This window comes from Anarhichas minor, unplaced genomic scaffold (genome assembly GCF_050575085.1).
Source record: "Anarhichas minor isolate MPS153535 unplaced genomic scaffold, ASM5057508v1 ptg000017l, whole genome shotgun sequence".
Taxonomy (NCBI): Eukaryota; Metazoa; Chordata; class Actinopteri; order Perciformes; family Anarhichadidae; genus Anarhichas; species Anarhichas minor.
In genome coordinates, this window is record NW_027466463.1 from 9,232,877 (window position 1) to 9,260,518 (window position 27,642).

Below are 27,642 nucleotides of genomic sequence, written 5' to 3' on the forward strand. Positions count from 1 at the left end.
TTACACAAAAGGACATTTTTATTCAACTGCAGTTGAACAGCATCCATCGAATATAATCTATCACAGACTAATCTGTCACGTCCTCTTTGCTGTTTGAAAACCAGGCTCAAGAATAAAAAACATTTTATGGGCAAATGTAAATGAACCAGTAGATGCAATGCAACTAGTTTCACATGCATGTATGTATGTTTTGTAAGGAAATGAGTCAATTGATTCATAAATTAAATCTAAATGGCACATAATCACCAGAAAAGGACGTCTGAAAACGTCATACTTTCGTCAATATCCAACACAGGTGAGCAGATTTTGAAACAATATTTCCGTTTAGGTGCATAAACAAAACTGTCTGTCAGCAAATGAATAAAGACAAACTTGTTCCACTTCACAGTTGGTAACCTCTACAAAGCACTCATCGTCATCTTATCGTTGACGTGGATTGGGGTAAGACAGGACGCTCGTCAAATCACTTTCTGCTGATGCCGGGAGTTTTTGCACCGGAACAGCTCGTCATCGACGGGGGGACGGGGACGGGGGGGGAGGTGGAGAACATGGGCTTCCTCTTTTCCCAACATCTCCCTTCGCACATCTTCTCCTCTTGTTGATTTTGGCACAGACGCGTGTAAAGCGTGTCCGACGGCGGCGCACTTTCACACTCAATACGCCAACTGTGACAGACCTGAGGAAACAGAGCATGACCTGTTCCTTTACGTGACCACACCACACACTCAAACTGAGAGGATGGGTGGAAATATAAAACGCCTAACACATATTAGTAACACAAAGTAAAGACGGACAGCATGGCGCCACAGTGGGTGCAGATGACCCTGGAACTGAGCCGTCATAGTGTCATATTTCCTAACTACGGTCAACATGCCCGTTCATTCCCGTGGAACTGTAACATAACATGCGCGTTACCCAGATTGAGTTTGTCCTTGGTGGCCCAGCAGATACTGTAGTGCTGGAGCAGTTGTTGCAACAGCTCCCTCTCATCCAGGAACTCCAGACTCTCAATTCTGTAAGAAAGAAAAAGAACTATTTCACCATCGGGTCAGGAATGTGATCTTTAAAATCAGCCAACATTCATGTCGCAGAGGCTGAGATATCCTGACTTATAGTTCCTGTGGTTTAATCTCCAAAAATCTGGATGCTACACGTCCCATAATGCAACACGGTAACATCTTTGCAGACTCCGTAGATATTAAGGGCTCATTAACAAAACACTATTTCAGGTGATGATAATGAAAACACAGTTATGAATACTATATTCTATTTCTGCTCATTGAGCCCCCGAAATCCTACACACTGGCCCTTTAAGTGTATACGTGACAAATACCGTAGCTTTTAAGACAACTGGATTTAATACTAAGTACTACATGCATCACCTCTCCATGTCATCCTGGGGCAGCATACTGTAGACCGTTATCATGTCCAGAGCATCAGCATGCTCCCAGCCCGTCTTCAGAAAGCGCTCCTTCTGCAGACACCGCACATTCAAACACATTGCTGATCCTCAAAAACATTCATACATGTTGGACTTGACACAGGTTACTAGCCTCACAAAGCCACAACGCTTTGGTTGTGAACTATCGAGTTCGAGTGCTGGAGGCTACCTGAGAGTCCAGAGACTGACAGGCCTCCACTCCTGCCAGGGTGCACTGGCGACGCTGCAGGTTCTCGATCATCACCTGGCCAAACCGATCGCTCATGTTCACCTGGACGCACAGATCATGTCGAGAGGTTGGAGCCTTAAGTTAGGCCAGACACTTGCATAAGGTGTGTATTGCTGTGCTGTACCTGGATGAAGTCATTTGTCTCGCTTACCTGTTCGTAGTTGATGAACATGGCGGTGTGGAAGGTTTCCGCGGCCCAGTGAACTACATTGGAGGACTGGGAGGGCGTCATGTAGACCAGCACACACTCCGACAGCAGCAATGTAGGTAATCTGCGAGCGAGTGGCAGAAGTACACTTTACCACAACAACATAACAGGAAAGCACTCACTCACACACTCTGTTCTCTGGATCCAGAAATGCGTCAAAGCAAAGATGATTTACTGTTTTTTCATCCAGTAGAAAACAATAAAACTTGAATTCAACCTATCAAACCATTAAGTTTGTCTAACTGTTATGCCGAGTATAATCTTAAAACTACCTACACAATAAAATCGATCATATTCACAGAGGAATATTACATTTTTGCGTCAATTTTAGTGTCGGTAGGCAGAAAACAAATATTAAACAATAAAAGACTAGAACGTAAAATCTCATTCACATCTGGCCGCTTCCTGAAAAAGATAGCATCGCTCTTTGTCAAACTTCCCTAGATAAATAACAGGTAATAATGAGTAGGTTATGTTTTTATGGGGCCATAAAAAATAAAAAAACACATACAAGAAAGCATGTCTGTGCAATCAAACTACGATGAAATAGACATGTGCTTTGGTCTTCTGCTACCGATAAAAACAGATACTCTCTAACTCATGTCAGTTACAGTGGACTCTAGTATAGTATAGTTTCACAATAAAACAAATGATCAAAACCTCTACAGAAACGTCTCAAAATGTGGCTAAAGGCAGATTATCCAGGAAATGTCGCTCACTGTTTGTAAAAACACAACATCTGCAGCATCACATACGGCGGTGAAAGTGAAACACATCCACACATACTCTGGATTAAGCTGGAACTTCTTCAGCTTTTCATCCAAACTGGAGATGTCTCTGAGGTCCGCCCCGATGATGCAGTACCGGTCCGAGTCGAGGCTGTGGGCATCTGAGCGAAGAGAAGAAGTTGGAAAAGATACTAAAGAGACGCACAGGAATATGTTCTGAGCTGAACCACACACTGTAGATGTGTTATGTAATGAATGGAACTTTTGCTCATTACCTAGTAGTAGGGAATCTGTTGAGTGGGTTTCGATGAGGGGTTTGGACAGAGGCGGTTTTGTCCTAGTCAAAGAAAATAGTTTACATTTATTATATTTTTTTAGCTTCTATGGTAGCAATTGTGCACTTATACTGCCGTATACAAGATGTTTCTGACTAAACTATTCTTAAACACACACTTATAAAGAGCTTAGTCTGAATACTGGTAGCTATTATTTACATATAATAGACATATATATGTATATAACAGCCCAAAAAATAAATCCATACAGACATGTAAGGATTTCGTTCAGTACAAACACACTGCGACTGATCCTTGAATTCTTTTGTACAACAGCTGTAAATGCAGCTGTGTCTCCCTCTACAGCGCTCAACCCCAAATTACAATACCAAAGCCATCATACATATATATTATACTTCTTAATGTACTTCCTTACAATACCAGTTATACTAACTATACTTGATTTCCCTCATCAATGCATGTTTATGCAGTTACACAATACATAATATATAACCATAATAACCAGATCTTCTGGTTCTATAAGGGAAGCTTGTGGCTGATTTGGTTCATGTATGTATAAAAATAAACTATAATACTAATAGTTATGATAAATATAATAATTGCACGGTTGTCTTACTTGATGTTGTGTATTTTTCTGGCCACAACTGTTGGAAAGTCAACTTCAAAGAACTTCCTTGGCATGAGGTTTTTATCCTATAGCGCGCGCGCGCACACATACACACACACACACAGACACACAAATACAGTAAAGGTCTGTGCATTGGATAATACTTTGAAGATGATTAAGTGTACGCGATGCCACCGAGTCAAATCAAACAGCATCAGAAGCCACATCAGAATGGTGAGTCACATTTAGTCTCTGCAATGCTGCAAACCTTAAGTCGCCAAAACGTGGTGTCCAGTCCAGCACCCAGGTTGATTACTTGACAGTCACACCCTGCTTTCCTTATAAACGCATCAAGGAGATGGTTAACTCCCTGAACGCGGGCATAGTAACCTGTCAAAATGAGATAAGAGGAAAGTAAAATAAGCTAATAATACACACAACATGGGATACTTCACATGAACAGTCCTTAATCTATGCACTGCACACATTCTTTAAACTCTGCAGTGCTGTGCGAATGACGGACTTGCTGCAGAGTATTCATCTCATGTACTGCCGATCCAGTGACTTGTAGTGCAGTTTATGAATGTAATAACTTGTACTGCATGACTCCCTTCACTAGGCTTAAGAAATGCATGTGAAAGAAGAGGCTGCATCACTTACCTCTGTTGATTTCTGGTGCCTTCCGCTCCCCTACAGATCTTACGAAATACTGGATATAGGGGTCCTTCCAGTAGCCTTTACTGGTAGCAAACCTAGAATAGGATTTTTTGAATTAACCAACTAGAAGTAAGCACAAAGGATCAAGACCCAGCTCTGCAGATCTGTGCAGTCTTCTGCTCTATTTTCTGTTTTGCTGGTGTGGTCTAATCCATACATGGGAGACCCATGTTGCTCTGTGTGTGCTAACGTTAGTTATTGGGCATTACTGTACATTACCACTGATAGCTTGATTACCTGTAGCTATGACACAATAGTATCATGAAGCATTACCTTTAATGCGCATTAACTCCTTCGCTTCTTCAATCTAAGTCTCCTTAACGTGAAGCAGTTCAAGCCATACAATAGTAAGGTTAAATAATAATACTGTGCTGCAGCACTCCCTGCTGTTACCTTTTGCATATGGTTGCATCGTCACAGGTCGCCCTCACTGCTTCATCGGCAGTATCCGAGTCTGTGAAGGGTTGCCGGGCTGCCATTAATGATCCTCGTCGTAACGTGATGTTGTCCACATTAAAACTGTATGCGCTGCATAACCTCGTCCACCTGTGCTCTCCACTGGCTAGCTAAAAACAAGCTAACGGGCTAACTCGTTTTTGACAGGTGAGGTTATTTAACAAGACGAGTAAGAATGAAGAATGAAGCTGTGAGCTTGGTCGGGTTGCTCAAGTACTTGTGTATAGTAAACGAACAATGAGTTGGATGAAAATGAGCGGTATTTTACGAGGGAGTAATATTTTGCTGGATAATAACAACTCGCCGTCAGAGACGTTGGAACAGTTCCGACTCCATGACAAACACTTCCGGTTAGCATATTTCAGATTAAAAGCATCACTGCGGAGGTTCTCATTGAGCACACGAATACAGTCCCACCGCTACACAATCACAGAATCTCCATCGGTGCTCTTTCCTGTGTTTTGCACTGAGCATCTTCTTTTGGTAGACAGGTAATAGGCCGGTTTAGCCATGCCAGGCTTATTAAATGGCTGAAATGGACAAACAATGTCATTAAATCTACCAATAAACAGACAGATGGTTAGTGGAGTTTTTCTTACGGACACTTGTTTTGGATCACTTTCGTTTCTGAACGTCTTTTTACATTTAAACCAGGATAGTTTACCGCTCTGGTATTCTGTGCTAGAAGTTATCCCAATCCAAATTCAGAACTTAGAAAATGGGATTCTGCTAAATAGACATAAATCAACTAAATCAGTGAAATATGAGCCTGAATAAGATGCGCGAGAGCCAACCAACAACTTGCATCTGTTTTATTCTGAAGATTAGAGTGGAGTGGAGTTAAAAGAGGGCATTTACAAAGGAGGGGAGTGACAGGACATCCATCAAGTCCCATGTGAAATATGGAATTTTAAGCCATTCAGTCTCATTTCCTCACAAATTGTCTGTGGAAATCCTGCCAATACAAAGCCAACCTCATTAAGGACACCATATGTCACTCCGAAAATCAAGAATCACTTTGTGGCATCTTAGGAATGCATGCCCGATGCACGCAGAGTCACATGAAAAAGAGAGGGACTTATCCTCCTTGTGGGAATAACTAGCTTTATTAAAAATCTATTTGGGAATCCACGGAAAAAGAAACCATACAGCTGTAAAGCTTGCGGCAGAGAACTTTGGAAGACCTCAGCTCTGAACAGCCACATGCAGAATCCTACAGGCATATACAATATCATATTATGTGCTCCATGTATGTTGCACATCATGGCTGTACACAAAACGTGTCTCAAATATTTATAGATATAGAGATTTATATCCCAGATGGGAAGTTGACAACCAGCTGAGAAGCGTAAGGATCTATATCTTCGATCTTGCAGAAGCATAGTGCATTTGGCCTCTGACAGAGTCTCAGTCCTTTTACTGCATCAGTTACTTGAGTTGCATGCCATTAAGGGCCAGTGTAGCCTTATTGCCTTACAGCAAAAAGGATGTGGGCTTGTACTAATAGGCCTACTTGTTTCACGTAAACGTATTTGTTTTCCAAGGCACTTTATCTTAGAAAATAACAGAATTTCCAGTATTTTATACCATAGCCTATAAAAACCTCAGATAAACTAAGTGTACAAAAAGTGTTTGAAGCGTCAAACTATTTGTTAATCTATATACTATCTGCTTATCTTTAGCCTACTGTATAATGGATTTATGTGGATGGATTAACAATTTAAAACTGTTTAGTGTTTGGAGATGATCATAGTGTAGTTTGTGGCTTGCACTGGAGACTATAAAATATATTGCTACCGATTATACTGTATGAATGCACTGTTGAAATATAAAGTACTCTTTCTTTTTTATTTTCAGGCATGATATCTTTCAAGGAATTGTTTGGATCAATTTTGTAGCAATGCAACAAAGTATCTGCTCCCACGCAATGTGATGAGCTCATATTATTTTTTGCATTGCATTGCATTTTCTTTTACATGTGGATCTCTGACTGCTTTTGCATCAAATGGGGTTTCACCTGTTTACCTATAGCAGCAGGTGGAGTAGAGGGTTTATTTGATAAGTTAATGCACAATACATGCTACTCTGAAGTGTTCTCCTCTGCAGGCAGAACAACAAGCAACATTAGAAATTCATTTTTATGTAAAGTCAGTATTTTTGAACAGTGGCACTTTTTGTTATTGTAGTACAGTTTTGTTTTCTAGCTTCATGTGTGAGCGGGTTTCTCCCGTCAGTGTCCAGAGGGAGGTGGTGCTGTCTGGCAGATGCTCTCCCTCCCTCCCTCTCTCTCTCTCTCTCTCTCTCTCCCTCCCTCCCTCTCTCTCCCCTCCCTCCCTCTCTCTCTCCCTCCCTCCCTCTCTCTCCCCTCCCTCCCTCTCTCAGTGACAGAGGTGAGCCGCTGCTGCTGTTCACTCGGCTCCCTGCTCTGCTCTGCTCTGCTCTGGGAGAAAGCGGCCGACTCGGATTATCCAGCTCGGTAACGTTAGCTCGTCGGCTAACGGGTCAAAGGCAGCAACCGAGACGAGCCATGAGAAGCCACTGCTGGAGCCGGTGAAAGTTGGTCAGGGCCGTTCATGCACGGAAACACACTCAAAAGGAGGTTCTCGGATCATGCCGTCGCCTCGACGGGAACTTTTTCTCTAGAATCTCCACTTGGGAAAGGCTAGCTTAGGGGAGCTAGCGAGGCTACAAACTATTTTTAATTGGCTTTTGGGCTCAATGGCTCCTGCTTGTTTTCCCTGTCACGGCGACAGCTCGGAGAATTAAAACGGGGAGAGGCCCCGGGGAACTTCATGACAAGCCAAAAGCCCCGGCTTTGAAGCGTTCACTTCGGAAAGAACCAGACTGGCAAGGGACCGAAAATGAAGAAGCAGTTCAATCGGATGAAACAGCTCGCCAATCAAACAGTTGGCAGGCAAGTATTGAAGTCAGCGTTGTTTACTGCTCACCAGAGAACTAGCAACACACTTTATTTTGGTCATTTAAAGTCTTCTGTTTAAGCATACTTGTCCTTAACTGAGTGGCAGTGGGATGTTGAAGAGAAAATCACATTAACTAATCTAATCAGTTGCTGCACGCAGACTGTGACGACAGTCTTTCATGAATGAAGTGAGTCGTGTTTAATGGGTGACAACCAGGCTTAAGGATTTGACTGTTGATTAAACAATCTGGATGTGTGGGGGGGTGCTTTCCTTGCTGTCTGAACCCAACCAGATGTCCTCCTCAGAAGACTGAATGAGCCATCCACGCAGTGGCAGCACTGCCAGGAGCCCAATGATGAGCTCCTTCCTTTTGGACCGGGTCTCCTTCTTTCATCAGAAGGTTTAACTCTTGCTGCCACAAAGCGTGTGGAGGAGATGGATGTCTGATGGATTTAGGAGAGCATACAGTAGGGCATGTGGCCAAAGGCAGCGATGCACCAATCCGTATTTTATTTGATATCTGAGATTTGTAACAGGACTAATGTGCTGCAGCGGGCGGATGAGCTGTTATGCACTCTCCACCATAATGCTCTCTTTCACTCAGTAGCTGATAAAGTGGCTGCATGAGCCTCCTCCATTTGTGAAACACGAGACGCTCGGCTTCAACCAGGCATCCAACTTAAAACGTATAAAAACAGATTAATGTGATGGGTAAGTGTCTGTCTGCCTCCACTCCAAGCGTTCTCTCCATCTGAACTTGTAACGCACTGCAGTGTCTTAAGTTAGAGAATGAATCCACCCTCTGATTTAAAAAAGAAAAAAAAAAAAAAAAAAGCAACAAAAGAGAAAGCATTCTGCAGTGTTGGGGCTGGTGAACTAGTGCCACTGTGCTGGTGTGTGACGGCACACACACACTGTCCCTCTGTAAGCGGATATCTAAAGTAGCGATGGCTTCAGCCTGGCCTTGTGTGGACAGGCCAGAGGATGTTCTCATCACGAGAGGTCGGCTCTCATGATGTGTGGCGTTCTGTGTGCATGTGTATTTTGTGCTTGTGTGTGTACATGGGTACCATACAGTGGTACCTCAGGTGGACAGCAGGTGCACCCGAGTAGTGGACGGTACCAATTAAAGCTGCCGACAGGCTGGAAACAATAGTGTGTCATCTTTAAATGGGCGGAGGCAGCGTTGCCACATCGATTTATAGTTTCCACATTCAGAAGCATGAAATATTCCCCTGGAACATCAGTTGCCTTTTGTAGTTGCTTTTCCTGCAGTTCATATCACCCTAAAGGGAACACATGATGCTGAGGACGAGGTGCTGCTGTAAAAATAAATAAACTACCAAGTAGTGCTGGGCGGTATGACCAAACATTATATTTTGCTGCCTGATGAAGAGTGACAGCAGTTGCTACCGGCTATGCACCGGTATGGCGGTGTGTGAAAAATTAATATCATACGGGAAATTAAAACCGGTTATACCGCCCAGCACTACTACCAAGGGGGAAAAAAAGAGGCACAACATTTGCTTTGCAGTCAAATATAGCTCTTATTTATTTATTATAACACAATGTTTGGGCTATTGCCCGTCATCAGAGCAACAAACATTTTGAAGAAACGTTTCTGCTACTTGGGGGCGCAGCTGGAATACTCATAATTTCCTCCCTGCTGTGCACCAGCAGTAAATTAGAACTGGAGAGTGTAATGCAGAAAACAGACGTGTGTGTGTGTGTGTGTGTGTGTGTGTGTGTGTGTGTGTGTGTGTGTGTGTGCAGGCAGTGGTTGCTAGCTCTTCTGTGTGTACACAAGTAGCGTCCAGCCCTCGTATACACGATCTTCTGAACGAGTGACCTGTCAGCGTTTGGATTATAGCGAGCGAGCACGCTCTGCTTTGTCCATTAAGTTCAATGCCGGCCTCGTGCATCGGCGTCTGCAAAAAAAAAAAAAAGGTTTAGATCGCAGAGGCCCTCTCCGCTGCCCCCTGGGTTCCTGTGATTGTGCAAAGGCAGAACACTGTGTCCAGCGAGCAGCCGCTCTGAGGAAGTCTCTCCTTCTTCTTCTACAAACAGGAAGCTGCCTCCCAGAGACGTGCTGGTGTTTTCTAGAGAACGGGAGAGACACATCTGGGGAGATTGATGTGGAGAGTGAAACTGAGGTGCACGTGACTCATGCCAGGGAACATAACAATGATTTTTATGTCTTTGCGGAAGCATATTTTAGTTTGCTGCCTTTTGAACTCTCTGGCCCCTTATATATATATATATATATATACATGTATGCTGCAGGTTAACGTGGTTAGATGGTAACACCTTTTTAAAGGAGCTAACATAAAAATAGTCATGCTCAATCATTTCAGGGTGACATTTAGTCACATACGCGGGATGCCTCACAGTGTGAGTGCCTGCTAACGTCAGTAGAAATAATGTAATTTTCATACAGTAGGAGCTTATTAAAGCAATAGTTTGATGTTTTGGGAAATTCGCTTTCTGGTGGAGAATTGGACGAGCACATCGATCCGACTCTCAAATGTGTCGGTTGAATACGAAGCTGTAGCCAGTGCAGGTGCTAGGCCTGGAAGATCGGCTCAGGGTCCCTCTAGATGACGTCACACATTAGCTTAGCATTAATACTGGAAACGGCTAACCTGTCCAACGGTAACGAAAACTGCCTACCAGCACAGAGTAAACAGTTGCGTTATATAATCCTTATTTGATACAGCAACAATCTCGCTAGCGCAGAGAGACCTATTGTGTCTGGAAGTCCTCGATTCACTCGAGATGGAGTCGTGTTGAAAAGACGCTCTCCCCACAGGGATCAGCAACATGTCACTGTTGAATTAACGAGGACAGGCGACACCGGGCGTTCCCCCCCCCCCCCCCCCCCCCCCCGTGTCTCACCAGGCCGGCGGCCTCTGGGGACAAAGAGGCGTGTCTGGTGGGATACCTGTGGCAAAAAATGAGGATGAGAATTGAATCATGTTGATCACAATAGTTCACCTCCGTTACAGGAAGGATGTGCTAGTGGCCGGTGGTGATCATTATACATTTTCACGATACTAGAGCTGAAACAATTTGATGATAATGAATTGACAATCATTTTTATAATTGGTTAACCGTTGGAGTCATCTATCAATCAATATATCTTCTATGATAGTGAACTAAATATCATTTAGGCTCTGGACAAAACAAACCATTTCATGGGGTGTGTTGGGGAAACTACGATTGACTTTTGTTTGCACATTTCTCATTCATTAATTGTTGCAACATTGTGCCAAGAAGGAAGCGTCCAGCTTTGACACGCCGGACAGGTTTGGCTTAGATTCGCTTCATCTCTATACCACAACAATACACATTTGATAAAAGCCCTTCAGTGTTTATCCCCACGTTTTTGCTCGTTCTTGCCCTGGACCGATGTTTGCTGAATAGCTCTCATAATCAGCCACATTACGGAGGTTGTATGAGCTGAGTCAGTCGGTTCCACTCCCAGCTCCTTTCATCTGGGTGCAGTATCCATTACCTTGTGCCTTAAGCTGCCAACTGCCGCTAGACGCCGACCCTCCCTACCTCTCAGCCCTGCTGATTGTGTCGAGTGGCCCGCTAACAGCCGCTCTATTGTGCTTATGTCGGCGGTATTCACTTACTCCCCTTCCACTTTAATAGTCCATCGCCATGGTGACCACTCTGATGTAGTGCGGCGAGCCTCTCGTGTTGTTACGAGAAGTCACATGTGACACACTTTCTCTAAAGGCCGCTGCTTCGACGAGGCCCCGACGGGGTCAGCTCTGTTCGCTCCGGGTCAGCTGATGTCAGCGAAACAATTGTTTTGTTTGTTGTTGCTCGTCCTCACGGCCTTTTTTTCTTTTTTTGGGCCCCTGTGACACGGTGCTTTTTTCGGGGTTGGTTCACACAAGTGTTGCTTTTATACATATATATATATATATATATATATATATATATATATATATATATATGTGTGATCCACACTCGTGTATTCATGACAGCATAAGTCTGCTTGATGAATACACTGGTTTGAAAGACTAGGCCCCCGACAGGACCACATAAAGAGCTCTTCAGCATGTAGACATCACCAGAACATGGATTCCATATTGTGGCTTTATAATCACGCTCTGTACGTGCGTGTGCACATTGCAATGTGTGTGTGTGCGTGTGTGCGTGTGTGTGTGTGTGTGTGTGTGTGTGTGCGTGCAGCTAGCTGGAAGTTTTGTCTGTGGGTTATTAGGTCCTCAGTCACTCCCTGGCTTGGCTATGGCTCTCCTCCAGAGGAAATCTTTCCATTCATCCCCAGCCTCTCTAGATTAATCTGTTTTGGCACTTCTAGGAGTCTTTAACCCCCCTCACCCCACCCCCAAAATCTATGTATTTGTATTTCTTTCCTTCGAACCCCCCCAAACTATCATCCCATCTCTGTCAGTCTCTTTCTGTTTCTCCCTGCCTGTGTGTTGTAATTGAAAGCAGCTGGGGACGAGGTTACTATAGTTCATAGAGCAGTTTTTTTTTGGAGGAGGGCTGCGTTAAAAGCTCCAGTCGCCCAAAATGTAGGCAAGCCACTGTTTACACGTCTCTTCAGTCAGAAGGCTGAACTTGACTCAACAATACCTTCACAGTCTTCATTTTGCGTAACAGTAAATAGAGAAAGTTTATTCCACATTATATATAAATGTATGTAATTATCATATGCAACACTCGACTTCCTCTCAGGGTAATTATAAAAATCGAACACATAATTCTATCTTAATGAAACGTACTGTCTCGTGTTTGGGAAATTATTCTTGTACGCCATTTTTTAAAATCGTTGTTTTGCTGTATGACAATAAAAAAAAAAGATGGAAGTTCTTAGGTTTGCACCGAGATATCTGAGGCAATACAGACGTTTTTTAAAGAGCGTCGTGTAGCAGCTGACCAGCCATTAGATGCAGTCTCTGCATTAATAGCGTACAAATATTCCGCCATCAGATATGTTCCTTAAGTCACGGCTCGCCATCAACTCGGTTTTTAGCTCCAAAGCAGTGCATGGCCTCATGTCCTATTGGCATTATCCTTGAGTTGTAGTATCAGAGTTGGTATCAATAGAGTAAAAGTTGGATTGACGTAGTTGGATGTTTTTGCTTTTATAATCCGTGTTAAAGTGTTTGTCTGCAAATATACCGCGATCTAGGGCAGCGTTTCTTTTCTCACAGTTGCAAGCGAACGATCTTCACCCACTTGACTGCAGTGCAGAAGCCATCAGCCAGTGTGCGGAGGTGTTGATAAGCAGTATGAGCTCAGCCTGTGTTTCCCAGCCTTCTCCCTTTTGAGTGAATAATCTATCCGACCTCTTCAGGTCCAACTATTAGTTTGCTATTAATAGGCTCAGGCAGAGCAGAGCTGCATGGCATTGGCCATGTTGAGCCATGTTAACATGCTAAAGAGACCCACCCTTTCTTGGATGCCCACTTCAATACTGAGTGTGGAAACCAGTCTTTTTAAGGAGTGGTGTCATTTGTCTCGCGGATATTTTCACTGTGACTGCACACTGCGTTGATGTACAAATGACTTATCTGCTCTGGTAGTCTATCGGCACTAACCTGTGTGCTCTCTGTTGTCTTTTCTCACCCACAGAGCGGAGAAAACGGAAGTCCTCAGCGATGACCTCTTACAGGTAAATCATTGATCCGACCGGAGAGCTCTGAGCAGCTCTTAACACTGCAATGGCTGGTAGGCAGTGGCTGCAGTTACTGCCCATGGATAGTTTTTGCTTCAAAATACCTCCTAAAGTATTTCTATGTATGTTCAATTAAATAATTAGAAAAAGTCAAACGTCGTCATGCTCAGCGACGGCGAGCCTATCTCCATGCTTGTAGTGTTACCACCTGTAATTTTCTCTTCTCAACACCTGTTAGACTTTTTCTTCTTTCCCAGGAAACTTCTGCTACAGCTGTGCATTGAGTTCACTTATCGTCGTATTACAACATGACCGGTACTGGATGCAGAACAAACACCAAAAGCAGTGAGCACGTCTGATAACGTGCAACATTCCGACTGGATTTATTTGGCAGGAAAGAGTCGGATTGAAGCTTAATGAGCAGCTGGACAACGTGCTGCTGACCGAGGCCAAAATAAAGAATGCAGGTTTCCATGCCAGCCAAACAGCAGCTGATAGCACTTATTAGAGCCTCCTCTCTGGTTGATCAGTGGGTGCAGCACTGGGACACATGGTTGAGAAACACTTCTGTAGTAACACCAAGGGCTCAACAAGCTGCACAGAGATCAGTGACGCTGTGTTTATCTATATAATATATATATATATGTTACATAATCTATAAAGCTCTACGTATGCTGGTGCAGGGATTTCCCCGGGGCAGACAGCTGGTTGGAACAAAATATCGGCTGCTCAGCGAACACATTCCAGGGATGAAGATCGTCTTTGTGTTTTGAAGGGGAAGGTGTCATAGGTGTTAAAACAAACTCGGCATTACTCCGTGACAACAAGCCGAGGCCACGATGCCCTTTATTGTTGTTGTTCTTCTCCCCACCCTCTTTTTGTAGCTGGTGGTGCATAAACATACAGCGCTGACACAACTTGTTAACGCCGTCTTCTGTCTCAGGTGTTGAGGTGAATATGGGCAAACGTGACAGCTAGGACATCAGAGTGAGACTTTGAACCAATCGTTCCGCTTCTGTCTGGAAATCCGTGAGACTCTTTGCAGTCTCTTGTTTCCCCACTTCACAGGAACCGATGAAGGAAAAGGCAGTGAGGGATGGAGCGGTGGAAATCACTCAACCCCTTAATTCTTACGATAACCGTGTCGCTCCTCGCGCTTAAAACTGACAGTTTATCCTTGTCCTGGAATATTCATGCAGTGTTTATATGCAAGCTATTTTCTGACTTTTAGTTTTGGTGTACTTACTCCCCCTCAACCTCCAGCCTTCTTCTAATTCACTCAGTGTAATCTTCCTTTAATCACTTCCACCTAAAAAGTAATACGGGTGCCTGCTTGCATGCAGCCTCTTTAGTTGGGTGTAGCATTGTATAAGATAGCAACCAGCTGTTGTTATCACTGTCATACATCCCTAATACAAACAAAGGGTATTTAGTTTTTTGGCACCTCATGATTCCACACTTACTGCGTCATGTTGTGCTATTTTTGTTCGCTCTGTTCTTGTCCAGACATGTTAACATCCTCTCTTAGGAACCAATAAACAAACACAGGCAAAAAGACAGACACCCTCTCTGTCTGTCTCCTCCCTGTCTATCCAACTCAGTGTTGGGATTCCCTGCTCTATGACGCATCATGGGATTGACCAAGTGTTGACCTCATCACATAGCGGGAGGAAGAAAAAACACGCACCCTTCTGGACTCCTCCGCATATTTCATTTTTTCGGACTGTTCGGTGTTGTGGGTCTAACCCCAATTTGTTACAATGGAAGGAAGAAGAATACTCCCAGTGCCATGTAACCCAAACCTTACCAGTACGCCCACACGGGGAACTTCGTCCCACTTAGAGCACAGGGAGGGGAATCCCCTGCTCGTTCAGTACCAGGTACTAACCGGGCTGCGTCTAACAAGTGTTCCCAAGCCTATAGCTTATTGAAGTGTGTGTGTATGCATGTGTTTGGCAAGTTTAGATTTGACCCAGCTGTTTGGGGAATGCCGGGGGCCACCATGGGTCGGGAATGACGTCAGCGGGAGGGAAAGGAGCGGAGGGAGGGGTGGCGTTCGGAAGGCCGATATCTGCAGAAGGAATTCCTGAGATCCCACTCTGTTCTGTTTCTGGAACACAATTGTTTGGTATTTTGGTTGACCCTCCCTGTGCATTTGTCTTCCTCCATTTCTGCTCCATTTATTTTGCCCTCGAGACCTCGATGTTCCCATTTATATTTGGAACATTGTTTGTCCCAGCTCTTTAGTACATGTCTGTCCCTTTTGAGACACTTGTAGACCACTCCTTTCTCTCGCCAGTTTAGCTTTTTAGTCTTCAAAAAAAAACAAAAACAAACTGAAGACACACCTGTTCTGTTTTGGAAGCGGCGCATGCGACCTGCTTTTGACTTTCTCACAAGCGCTGCCAACTCAAACCAGTTTTCTTCGCATCGTCCGACTTTTAAGTAGACTCGAACGGCAACTTTCAGTCATCGGCTCTATTCATGGGGAAGTGACAGCCGGCCTAATGTTGACACTGACTGTCCCAGTCGGGCACCTGGCACGACAAGGACAGCGAATAGTCGTCCTGCGGAGTTTCAGTCGGCCTCTGTCCTTAAGCGTGAATAGCTGTGACTCTCATCAATGACAGTATTATCTCTCGTCAGCCTAACTGCACAGAGTGGATCTGTGCAGTTAGGCTGGCAGACAGGAGGAAGCCTGTGTAATCCAAAAAGGACTGTTCAAACCCAAAGAGACCCTCGCTCGCGGTCACAGCCCAGCGGCCGTTGCTACAGAGACACTTCCGATGAGTCATGTGTTTCAAAGATAACATTCCAGCATTGTTCCGCGGGGACAAGCTTTATCAATCATGCATGAACTCTGACCCCCGACTCCCTCAAGGCAGCTACAAATCAAATGTCTGCGAGGAACTGGACCTCATCAGCCATCAACACTGCAGACACAGTGTCGTGGTGCTTTATAGAGACACGGTGGGGTTCTAAAGGCTGCGTGCCATGTGTGTGTGTGTGTGTATCCGTGTACTTGTACTGGAACAAACGCAGCAGGATGTAGTACTTGGGTTTCATTTTTAAAAAGCTACATTTCCACCACCAAATGCTGAACTTTTAACAACACAAGCGCTTCATATAACCTGCAGCTTATACATTGTTGCACCTTGCTGTGGGATGACTTACGATGACGTTTGCTAAAGATCCGTTACTTGCATCTCTTGTCGTCTGCACAGATCGAGCGGCGCATGGAGTTGGTGCGCGTGGTGTCCCACAACACACACAAGCGGATGGTGTCATGTCTGCAGGGACACATCGGTGCCGACGCGGAGAAGAGACATGTGAGTCATCAAGCTCGTTGCAATGAAACGTTTGTCACCGTAGCCGCAGTTTACCTTTTTTAAAAAAAAAAACTAACCAGATCATTCGCCTGTCCCAGGATGTGTAATGATTCTTTTTTTGATGTCACCTCCCACGCAACTTTTTTGAGATTTGAGATTCCATGATTTGTCTTTTGTGTTTTCTACCCCACACCACCCACAAAACGCACCACAGTCCGTACCACGCCTCTATACAGGAAATGGTCAGGTAAAAACACAGATTACTTCTTCCACCTCTCTGGTTCTCAGCTCCACCACTCGCTCCCGTTTCCCATTCAGACGTCTGTCGTCTTTACTCTCTATGCATGACACTTTTGCCTTTGGGATTCTCTGGTTAAAAAAACAGGATGTTGCCCACTCATAAATGTTTTGCACGGATGTAAACCGTGCAACTGTAAGAAAAACAAAACAAGCTCCAGTGTTTGATAGATTGACTTCCCTAGTTGGCGTCTAAAATCCCTTTTTAACATCTGTATTTTCCTCCTGTTCTCAGAAAGCTCTCTTCCTCTTCCTGACTGTGCATTTACTGCTCAATGGAAATTCCTTGATGACTTTTCCATTGGCTTGAACATCAAATACTGAAGCTACTGTATAGAAATGGGTACCTTTTTGTGCATATCTAGTGGTTTATGTCGCGATGGAAGTCTAATCATTGTCTGCATCCGTCCCTGTGCCGCAGAAAAAGCTTCCTCTGACCGCACTCTCCCAGGCGATGGTGGAAGGCGGAAACCAATTGGGAGAAGACTCCTTGATAGGGTGAGTTTGCGATCGAGTGACAGGCCACGTAAACAATTGCTCCTCCTTGGCAACTGTTGCTAGTGGAGCAGATGCACCCCCAGAGAGCGTGAAATATGAGGCCGTGCATCCCGGGGCGAGCAATCGTTCCAGTTTTCTCTTTGACGGGGACTTTCAGCAGTTCCCTAAATCTACGCAGCAGCCATGTGTCTGTCTGAAAGTAATGTGGAAGGGAAAGTACACGGGGTGGTCTGTCAGCCTTCGACTGGGTTGTTCTTTTTGTATTTCAAGGCTCGGGGGTTTCATTCCTGAATAACACTGTGATTCATGATCGAAAAGATGAGCTGTCACTAGGCCACTGTGCTCCAGGCTTTGGGCAGCTGGACATGATGACGATTACCGACTGGAACAGAGGAAGAGCTTGGAACAGACTGTCATCCTTCTGTGTTGTTGTATCTTGTCAGGAGAGGATGTGTGATTATGATGCTGGATGTCACACCTTCACCTAATAGTAAGGATGTGATAATTGGGCATAAAAAATGACTTTAACACTCTTCTCTCTCGTTGTGCTGATATGTGTGTTAACAGGAAGATGATGGAAGTGTGCGGCGAGGCAGAGAATCGCCTGGCATCGGAACTGATGCAACATGAGCTGCAGATAGAGAAGGACGTTCTGGATCCTCTCAGCCAGCTAGCAGAGGTAAGAGACCGCACACCTTGTGGACATAATGGCAGCTCAAGGGAAATATTAGAAATTCTTTCATGGCTCTTGGCTTGTTTTTTAAGTGCAGTCACACGTATACTATTTGCTTTCTTTGGGCTAATCATAGTGGAATAGATTATTTGTTCGGGTTTTTGCATTTGTTTATCTTATCTCTCATTGTCCTGTTGTGTTATGGTGAGGTTGGAGAAGGAGAAGTAAAAAAACAAAACTGATTCCAATCCAGTCGTTACAGACTGTGGTTTTCCAAACACGAGTAACTGTTGGCTATCAGACATGTGTGTCTTTGTACCCATAAAACCTAGCATCTGGGCCTGTTTGCACACCTGCACTTGTTGTTGCTCCTAACCAGCTGCTCTGCTGTTTGGTTCGGAGGGGGGCCAAGACCTCTTGCTTTAGTAAATATCTGCCTTTAAGTGTAGATGTTATAGTTATCACTTCCTCAACAAAGTGAAGTAAGAGTAAAAGCCCCACCAGTTGGTGTATTTCTATTATTTACCATTAGCAGGCTCCTCCAGGAAGAACAATCCCAACAACTGTCAGATCTTTGTCATTCTAACTTCTCAGGCTCATTCAACTTGTGTTTGTTGTGGATGTAATGTTTTGTAGTTCGACATTCCCAACATCCTGAAGCAGAGGAAGCAGCTGGCCAAATTGGTGCTGGACTATGATTCTGCCAGAGCAAGGTCCGTCCATCCACAGCTCACCGTGCCTCTCTCACCGTGTCGTACGCGTTGAACTTGTTGATGTTTTGAAGACTTAAAACAACTTCAGGTAGTCTCAGTTACATTTCCTGCCTTTTGTCTTTCCAAACTCAGATGGTTGCAGGCAACCAAGTCGATAATCTCAGGAACAAACACTCAAGCACTGACGGCCAAGGCTGACCTCCTCAAGGAGGAGATGGATGAGGCCATGAACAAAGTGGAGCTTTGCAAGGTAACCGGCATGAGTAAGGATGAGTGGTGGGTCTGTGTAAGAATACTTTATTATCGTCTTGTTTATCAATATCATAGCAGGCCATACGAGAGGGCGTTTATAGAGTTAAAGCAACTGGTATTAGGTCTCATCAGATGTTTAAACTGGGGGAAACGAATAACAACAGCAACCACTGGACTTCCCAAGACCCTTGGGCCCTCTGACCCAGTTTGCTGACACACACACACACACACACACACATACACACACACACACACACTGAAAATGCCCCGTCAGCTCACTGCGTGTGTGTTTGCATCTATTGAACTGAACCACTGGCTGCGTGATGCGTCAGGTTTTCTATCCAGGAAGTGCAGAGCCTTGTGTTTCCCCTGCAAAAGTTTCCCCTCCCACTCTCATTGAGTGCTGCCAGCAGCAGGAGGATTTATGACTCACGTAGTGCACAGACCAGCGGCTTAGCTGACCACTGACGTCTGCCCTTGTGCCACTCGATGTACACGGTCAATTGACCTACGACACAATGTAGTGGAGATGACTACAGCTGCACTTTGTCTCATCGACTGTTCTTATTGTAAAGCACATTGTGACTGTATTAAGATATGAATTCCTTTGTTTGTTTTTTTTTTAATCAGGATCAACTCGCTGCAGACATGTACAGTTTCTTCTCAAAGGAAGGGGACTATGCCTGTTTCTTCGTAACAGTGAGTACAGCGCGTCATCAGCAAGCCATAAAATGGTGTATTTGCATGAGTAACTGGGGAGCACAGAGCTGGACAGCTATCTCGTTCCCTTTGCTGGTCGATGTCTTTTACTGCTCGTCTTCATCGACTCGCCCTCGTCTATCTCTCCCTGTGGTTTCTGTTTGTGCAGCTCTTAGAAGCTCAAGCCGATTACCACAGAAAGTCTCTCACTGTCCTGGAGAACGTCCTGCCAACCATCCAGGCTCAGCAAGGTATGATACACGCAAAACATGCCTTTATGCATACACCAGCTATGAACACAAAAACAATACAGCATTGCAAAAATATAAGACATACAAGAAGGCTCTGTGCGGTACATAATATGGAACCACTATACGTCCTGTCGGACACAGGAGAAGTGTGAGAAGCTTGCTCAAAGGTGAGCTGACAAGTAGTTGCTCGGAGCAGAGAACACTTTCCTGTTCACCCTTCACATTGGCAGGGGAAATAAAACCAGCTACCGTCCCCTTCGATTACATCACTCCGGTCTGTTTTTCTAATGTCCAGAAGCTAATTGAAGCAGATTTTTAAAAGAATAACCTTTTTGTTTTCTCTCCGCTCTCCAAAAATATTCGACTGTTCCATTTTACAAACACAATACCTCCTTTTTTTTTTTTTTTTGCAGCAGCAGCAGTGACGATGGTCTTATAGAAGGGATCTTGTTTTATTTTTTCTGTGTGAAACACATGTGGTCTAAACCAGACGAGCCTGGTCTCCCAGCATGTGGCGATGACTCATGAACTCCACACACACACACATATCCCCCCCCCACCACTTCTCACATCACACCCACCTGGGTTTTGCAACCCTTTTCACTAGCACATTAGCTCACACACACACACACACACACACAGAAAGAGGACTGAACAGTCACTCCTGCTGGACGAGGAGGAGCATGTGGTTATTATTTGACGGCACCCTGAAGGGGGAGTGACTGGTTGGGAGCTGGCCTCAGGGAGAGGTTTTGACCCAGAAATCTGCCATCTGGACCAGCAACAAGCTTGTTCACACCAAGTCCTGGGCCAGCGCTGATTTTAAGAAATAGTCTTTTATGTTGCATGCCGGCGTTGCTAGACGATACACAAAAATGAAATAATGCAAATGCAATTACAGTGTAGCATCACTGCCTCTCCCTCTCCACCAGTAATCGCTCTCTTTGTTTTCAGACTCGTGGACAGAGAAGCCGGCATTCGGCACTGGGCTGGAGGAACACCTGAAAAGGAGCGGAAGGGAGATCGCTCTGCCAATGGAGGCCTGCGTCATGATGCTTCTAGAGACCGGCATGAAGGAGGAGGTAAAGAAGTTAATATGTGGAGAGATGATCCTCCACACCGCCCTGTTCGTAGCATCCTACGTGATCGTTCTGCTGTATGGGTAGAAAGATGCAAGCATCGATCTGCCGAGTGAAATCAAAAGACTGAAAGAAGTGAAAAGAAATATGAACGCACATTATGTTCAGATGTTTTGTTTATCAGCAGACGGTCCTCTTTCAGAGGTCACTTCTTATCGAACGCCAAGATAATTCCCCCGCGTTTTGTTTGCTTAACTGACATCACTGTTCCCTTTTGTGTTCCTTCTCTTGCCATGTCAGTGAACGAAAGCGCTGGCATAGCTCATTAAAAGTCGCACGGAGCTGTGGCTGTGATTAGCGGCATAATGGAAACCAAGCTTCGGACTTTGTTTTGTTCACACGAACGTCTTGAGACTCGAGGAGAGGGCTGATAGGCGAACCACAAACGTGGGGGGGAAACTCCTGCGTCTCTGTAACGCTGTTCCAAAGAAACTGTCGGCGGTTATGCTGCAGTGCAAGATTTATACGTTTGTGATGATGTGTCCCTCCCTAGTGCAAATTTAGAATACAATAGAATCTACTTGTCTCCTCTTCATAAATCAGAGTGTGTACGTGTCTGTGCAAAAAAAAAAAAAAAAAAGAGCTACAGTGTGCGAGCTTTAACTGCAAAGCACATTATTTGTCGACCTGCATTCATTCCCTGGCGAGTCCAGTCTGTGTCATTATGGTGTGACGATGGCTTTTGTTTAAGCGTCAAAGTAAAGAGCGTGCTGCGCTGCGAGTGGTGGGTGTGTTTGTTTGCCTGCTTTAAGGTTTCATTATGTGCAGCTGGCGGGGGGGGGGGGGGGGGGGGGGGGAGTGTACGTTGTGGATTTATAAGGACAGTATCTGTAATTGAGTGTTGGGGGAAGTGAGTGTGTAGGTTTCAGAGAGCGCACAGGGTCTCTTGTGTGCGCACATTGAATCCCTGCTTGTGTCTTTTTGTTTGCTTTGCGATGTGACTGTGTGTTTATTCGTTTATTCGTGTGTTTTGTGTTTTGTCAGGGGCTGCTCAGAATCGCAGCCGGGGCGTCCAAGCTAAAGAAGCTAAAGGCAGCGCTGGACTGTTCCACTTCACAACTGGAGGAGTTCTACTCCGACCCCCACGCTGTCGCTGGTACGTCCCAAACCAGAGTCATGTTTGAAGTTCGTTGTTTTCCTGGTGTATTACTTGGACCAATTCTACAATTTATATTCTGTTAAAATCCAGAAACGAGTAAGGGTTGGATACTAAGGGCAGTATAAACTTATAACAGCCGATGTTTGTTCGCTTGGAAAAGAGGCTCAAATATTCAAACTACATCTGCGGCTGTGTGGTTTCAGGAGCTCTGAAGTCCTACCTGAGGGAACTCCCTGAACCTCTCATGACGTACCAGCTTTATGATGAATGGATCCAGGCCTCCAGGCAAGGCTCATAACATTATAACTGGGATTAAAATGTATCAATGTTGAATGGGTCTGTCGGTGTGTACAGCAATGAGGGATGATTCATTTGGGACATTTAGCCATCCGGAGACTGACCTAATAATGTGCTCCGCTATTTCCTTTTCTGTCTCTCCAGTGTGTCAGACCCAGACAAGAGGCTCCAGGCGCTGTGGGTTGTATGTGATAAGCTACCAAAGAACAACAAAACCAACCTGAGGTTAGTTGTTTAAACCTACGAGAGAAAAGGTCCTGACGGCAATGCTTTTAATGTCTTCTTTTGTACGAGACACTGTGTTTGCAGCTGTGCTCATTCTAACGCCCATGTGTGCCTCGCAGGTATCTGGTGAAGTTTCTAGCCAAACTGGCTCAGGACAGCGAGGTGAACAAAATGACTCCCAGCAACATCGCCATCGTCCTCGGACCCAACCTGATGTGGGCCAAGACTGAGGGGTGAGAGGGGGATTATGTGCCGGTCGCTGCGTAAAACAAAGGGAGTGTAATAACCTCTGAGAGGCACGGTCCTTGACCATGGGTGGTGAAAGAGGATAGCCGGTTATTTTAGCTAATTTCAGCCCCTCCGTTATGTTAGAAAAGCATCTCATTTCTGCTCATCTGTACGTGTCCACCCAGGAGTCTGGCGGAAATGGCTGCAGCTACCTCTGTGCACGTGGTGACCATTGTGGAGCCCATCATCCAGCATGCTGACTGGTTCTTTCCGGAGGGTAGGTTATGTGTTTCCTCTTGCAGCAGTTTGTAGCCAATCGGGGCCTATTGTACACCAGGGGGATTCACGGGGAATATATATACGATTTGATATTAACTGCCTAGAAATAAAGAAAGAGTCAGCAGTAATCAAGCTCCCAAGGACCAAGATTAACATCGCTGCTGTGTCTGCCCTGGCTCAAACTGTGGTTTGTGCTTTTGGAGGTCAGCCCAACGGCTGCAATGGAAAACCTAGAAAACAGATGTGATATATTCCCCTTAATCGAGTTAGTTAGAAGAAGTCCAGTACCAGTATGGTGAGCTGCCCCTTTTTTAAGATATTTTCCATTGGTTTGTCACCACCATTATTGGATAAAGACTGTCACAATTATTTTATACATACGCCGTCACTTCTTTGGGTCAGACAAGATGGCGACTTCCTGCCCCGGTTTTGATGCAGCCGTAACTGTAACCGGTTGTCTTGCCGTCTCCGTTTCCCATACAGACGTGGAGTTCAACGTGTCCGGCATGTTTGCGATGCCGACGCCTGCCTCCAACCACAACAATCACCTCGATTACGACAGTGGCACCATCGAGAGGAAGAGGCCCGGCAGCATGGTGGGACCGGAGAACGACGCAACGCGCAAAGACAAGTAATCCACCTGGAGCTGCTTAGCACCGTTACTAGAAACCGCCTTGTTTTCCACGGCTTCCCACAGCGTTCCTGACTTACTCCAATGAATTGCTTTGGAAATAATGTAGCCTTTAATCCAGCTGCTTTTTCTGATCCCTTTCTGTTGCTTCTACAACATAATGGTTGTCGGTTTGATAGAATCCTTTTATAAATGATCCTCAGCGCTGTTTTTAATTGCTTCTGTCTGTGTGCTCTGGGGTCGTGGTGATTCTCTCTCTCTCTCTCGTGGTCATAATGTGACTTTGTGATCAAAGCTTTGGTGTTTTTTGTTTTTCTCCTGCACTGTCTCCCTGCTCTCCCCGTGTAGCACCCCTAACAAGTACTCGGACCACACCCTCCGTAGAGGCAGTAACACCTTAGGTAGAAAGCAGCACACCTCACCCGCCTTCCAGCCTCCTTTACCCCCCGTGGAGGCCCCGGGGCAGGGGCACGCGGTGGCGGCGCAGGCCCCCCAGCCCTCGGCTGAGACCCCGCCGCAAACTCAGTCAGGGGGTTCAGGGCCTGACGCTTCCCAGCAAAGCTTGGCACAGAGTCTGGCTGCGCTCGCAGCCGCTCAGCAGCTTCTAGCCCAGCACACAGAGGAGCTCAGGTAAGGGCTGCCTCTCTGCATCTCTGCTGCAGGTGCAGAATGACACAGCATGCCATACAGACAGACACACATGCTTTTATACTTTCAGTGTTCATGTTTAGTGCCTTCTCTGAGAGGTCTGTCTGATTGGCACCAGTTCCAGCTATGCAGACGTGTCTGACTTCGGCCCCCGGACGCGGCTACAACAATGGCCGCTGTCATTCCGCATAGCATTCACTCCCAGGGCCTCTCGACTTCCCATCCCTCCGCTTTCCCCCCCAAATCACTGGAATCAGCAGGAACCTCACACTAACTGGTCCAAACTGCTTTGGAAAGCCCGGACATTGGTGCCTGTTATGCAACGTCTGAAGGGTGTCTTTGATTTAGCTGCTGAAAGGACAACCTTCATATCCAGACAGATTGGACTATTCAGCTCAGCATTCTTTTGGTCCCACAGACGTTGTGATGTTGGGAAAGGCACATTTAGATGAGACTCCCAGATTAGAGTAACCTAACCTTTTAATTAAAAATAAAACCACACAGAGGTGGATGCTCTTGTATAAGCATGCTTTAACCAGAACTTCAGGAAGCAGTAGTATGCAGGTTTATAAGACTTTCTTTTTTTTTTTTTCTTTCCTTTGTCTCTAAAGTAACCCAAAGCAACGTGACTCCACGGCTGGCCCAACCCCGCTGCTCCAGAGGAACGGCTCTGGAGGAGGGGGACACGCTGCAGGGCAGCTGGGCACTGGGTCCCCCGGCGCTGGATCCATGGGGCCCAGTCCGCATACGATGCGTAGAGGTAAGAGTCTGTGTGACTATCTGGTTCAGGTCACAGGAAGTCAAAGGCAACTTTTTTTTTTTCCCTTTTCTCAAAAGGCTTCAATTCAATTCATTGTCATATTATATCATTTTTTTTTTCATTCTTTAAATGATAGATTATTGCACTCATTCCCCTTTTTATGAGTTTTTATTTGTATTTCTGCTGAAAGTATTGATATTACCGTGTGTGAGCGTTGTATGTAAAGCAACGTGTCTGAGCATATAAATTGTATCTGATGACATTTACAGATGGACGTAGCAACGTATGCTGTCAGATATTATATTTGTTATTCTTTTCCACCAGTAATCACAAGATTTACCATCAGTTCCAGGTACCAAGAAGCAGGCTCCTGCCCCTCCCAAACCAATGAACCCTCCACCCAGCCAGCCTTGTAATTCAGTGAACCACGCCTCCTCCTCCTCAGGCTCGTCCCATTCCCTCAGCCCCAGTCCCAGACCCTTGTCCAGCCACTCGCCCACCTCTCCCACCTTACAGCCGTGTGCCACGCCCAGACGCCACTCCAACAACCAGCCCCTGATCCAAGCACCCAGCCACCCACCTCCAGAGCCCCCGTCACCGGCCAGCCCTCCAACGCAGCCCGCGTCACTCGGCCAGCCCGGTGGGGACCAGCAGGGCTCGGACCCCTCGCCTCCGGGCACCCCGACCCCTCCAGACACCCCTCCGCCTTCTGCCACCGCCCAGGAAGTAGCTCCTCCGTCCCCGTCTCCCTACCAGTCGGGCTCCCTTCCCCGGCCGCGACCCGTCCCCAAACCCCGGAACAGACCCAGCATCCCACCGCCCCCCCAGCCCAGTGCACTAGCCGGTGACACCAATGGGATCTGCGCCACTACCTACAAGATGATAGGTGAGTGGTGTCTCTCATTTAGTCACTGCAGCTAAACGTTCACCGTTTACTCTCTGCTGAATACGAATGTGCTCTCTTTCTAACACTGTTGCATTGTACAACCTCCACAGGTTAACGAGGCACTTTGGAGAGGTTTGTTGTTATGAACCTTTTCATTAGCAGCACCTTCTCTTTTTGTTTACCTCCAGACATGTTATTGCCTGCTGCCTCCCATCAGTTATCATGTGCCTACTGAAGCCCTGATGCACGACTGTCACACTGTGTACCACAGGGCCAGATCCCTAAATTCTATTGCTTTACGTACTTACGTTAATGTTGCATCTCCTGAACCAACACTGGGCAAGATCCTGTTCCCTCCAGAAGGTTCATGAATCAGTAATCTAATGCAGAACTTCATTTTTAACACCAGAAAATGGGGGCATCGGTTGAGCCGCAAAAAAAGACCACCGTATGCAATATGACACGTGTTCCATCAGGGCTATCGTTTATCATGAGTCACTCATCGCCATTCACAGTCACTGAAATGTTATATCATTAGTCATACCATAGGGGGTTAAAGCTGAGGCCAAATACAGGTTTACAAACCCCCGACTGTCAGTGGGTCGACGCCGGCAGCAGCCGTGACCGGACGCTGTATGTTTTGGTCCGTATGCATGTCTGTCACATCCTTGTGAATGCGATATCTCAGGACCGCCATGTTGGAGTTTCCTCAAATTTGGTTCAAACGTCCCCTTGGCTTGGTGGACTGATGAGGATTTGTTGGTCAAAGGCCACTGGGTCCTCACATCTGTCCCGCCCTCATTGAAAGCAAAACCTCAGAACGCCTGGAGGGAATTTCATAACATCTGACACAAACATCCGTTTGGACTCGAGGATGAACTGAGGATTATATTATTATTATTATTAAAATAACATTTTTGTAGCACACTTAACTGTGACTTTATGGCATACTGTACTATGGCATTTTTAATGGCATACTAAGGTATCACTTTTTTTGGCATTCTATACAACAACCTTTATTACAGTTTTTATGGCATATTCTATGATGACTTATTTTTGACATACTATACTATAAAACATGTTATGGCATACCTTACAATTACATTATTAATACGTACTATACGATGACCTTTTATGACTTATGACATACATTCAATCACTTTTTTTTTTTTACATACTATATTATGACATTTCTCTGACGTACCATACGATGACATTTTGGAAGGCATACCCAATTGTGAGTTTTATTTGACAGATTATACTTTGACATTTTTTTAATGGCATACATTCAAAGACGTTTCTGACATACTGCAGTGTGACATTTTTGATTGCTTTATAATCAATGACTTTTTAACATGACTTTGTTTGACATATGTGTGGCAATTTATATGTCTTACTAAATTATGACATTTATGACATGTACACTGACATAATAAACTCTGACATTTCTTATGACATACTATATATATACTCTGA

At 45.3% G+C, this 27,642-nt stretch overlaps 2 protein-coding genes across 9 annotated transcripts in view; one reads left to right on the forward strand and one right to left on the reverse strand.

Moving 5' to 3' along the window:
• On the reverse strand, positions 1-5,022 carry lcmt1 (leucine carboxyl methyltransferase 1). 2 transcript variants are annotated; one of them, XM_076093347.1, is made up of 11 exons: positions 4,620-5,021; positions 4,170-4,261; positions 3,778-3,899; positions 3,519-3,595; positions 2,882-2,943; positions 2,665-2,767; positions 1,822-1,942; positions 1,611-1,712; positions 1,383-1,474; positions 916-1,013; positions 1-676 (listed from the first exon to the last, which is right to left on the reverse strand). In XM_076093347.1, exons 1-11 carry the CDS (start codon positions 4,703-4,705, stop codon positions 654-656), a joined length of 978 nt encoding a protein of 325 aa, XP_075949462.1. In that variant the 5' UTR covers positions 4,706-5,021; the 3' UTR covers positions 1-653. The 2 variants fall into 2 exon arrangements, with proteins under 2 accessions (XP_075949462.1, XP_075949461.1); XM_076093346.1 differs by having other exon boundaries at positions 1-1,013; positions 4,620-5,022.
• Positions 4,678-27,642, forward strand: part of arhgap17a (Rho GTPase activating protein 17a) — a 25,561-nt gene continuing 2,596 nt past the window's right edge. The window contains exons 1-20 of one of the 7 annotated variants that reach the window (XM_076093337.1): positions 4,678-9,756; positions 13,220-13,259; positions 16,487-16,591; positions 16,806-16,838; positions 17,310-17,386; positions 17,954-18,065; positions 18,696-18,772; positions 18,905-19,022; positions 19,655-19,723; positions 19,893-19,974; positions 20,929-21,056; positions 22,098-22,209; positions 22,416-22,497; positions 22,654-22,734; positions 22,854-22,967; positions 23,148-23,239; positions 23,725-23,872; positions 24,221-24,502; positions 25,132-25,280; positions 25,627-26,166. In XM_076093337.1, coding sequence (XP_075949452.1) covers positions 9,737-9,756; positions 13,220-13,259; positions 16,487-16,591; positions 16,806-16,838; positions 17,310-17,386; positions 17,954-18,065; positions 18,696-18,772; positions 18,905-19,022; positions 19,655-19,723; positions 19,893-19,974; positions 20,929-21,056; positions 22,098-22,209; positions 22,416-22,497; positions 22,654-22,734; positions 22,854-22,967; positions 23,148-23,239; positions 23,725-23,872; positions 24,221-24,502; positions 25,132-25,280; positions 25,627-26,166 — 2,461 coding nt within the window. In that variant the 5' untranslated portion in view covers positions 4,678-9,736. Of the gene's footprint in view, positions 9,757-13,219; positions 13,260-16,486; positions 16,592-16,805; positions 16,839-17,253; positions 17,387-17,953; positions 18,066-18,695; positions 18,773-18,904; positions 19,023-19,654; positions 19,724-19,892; positions 19,975-20,928; positions 21,057-22,097; positions 22,210-22,415; positions 22,498-22,653; positions 22,735-22,853; positions 22,968-23,147; positions 23,240-23,724; positions 23,873-24,220; positions 24,503-25,131; positions 25,281-25,626; positions 26,167-27,642 lie in introns of those variants that run through there. The other 6 variants (XM_076093338.1, XM_076093335.1, XM_076093336.1 and 3 more) reach the window with 6 other exon arrangements.

Excerpts from the sequence above, each read along its gene's own strand:
- lcmt1 (XM_076093346.1), bottom strand. The coding sequence starts at position 4,705 with ATGGCAGCCCGGCAACCCTTCACAGACTCGGATACTGCCGATGAAGCA. Across the intron at positions 2,944-3,518 it reads AGAAAAATACACAACATCAA|GACAAAACCGCCTCTGTCCA; the intron begins GTAAGACAACCG and ends TTCTTTGACTAG. Across the intron at positions 1,943-2,664 it reads AAGTTCCAGCTTAATCCAGA|ATTACCTACATTGCTGCTGT; the intron begins GTATGTGTGGAT and ends ACTCGCTCGCAG.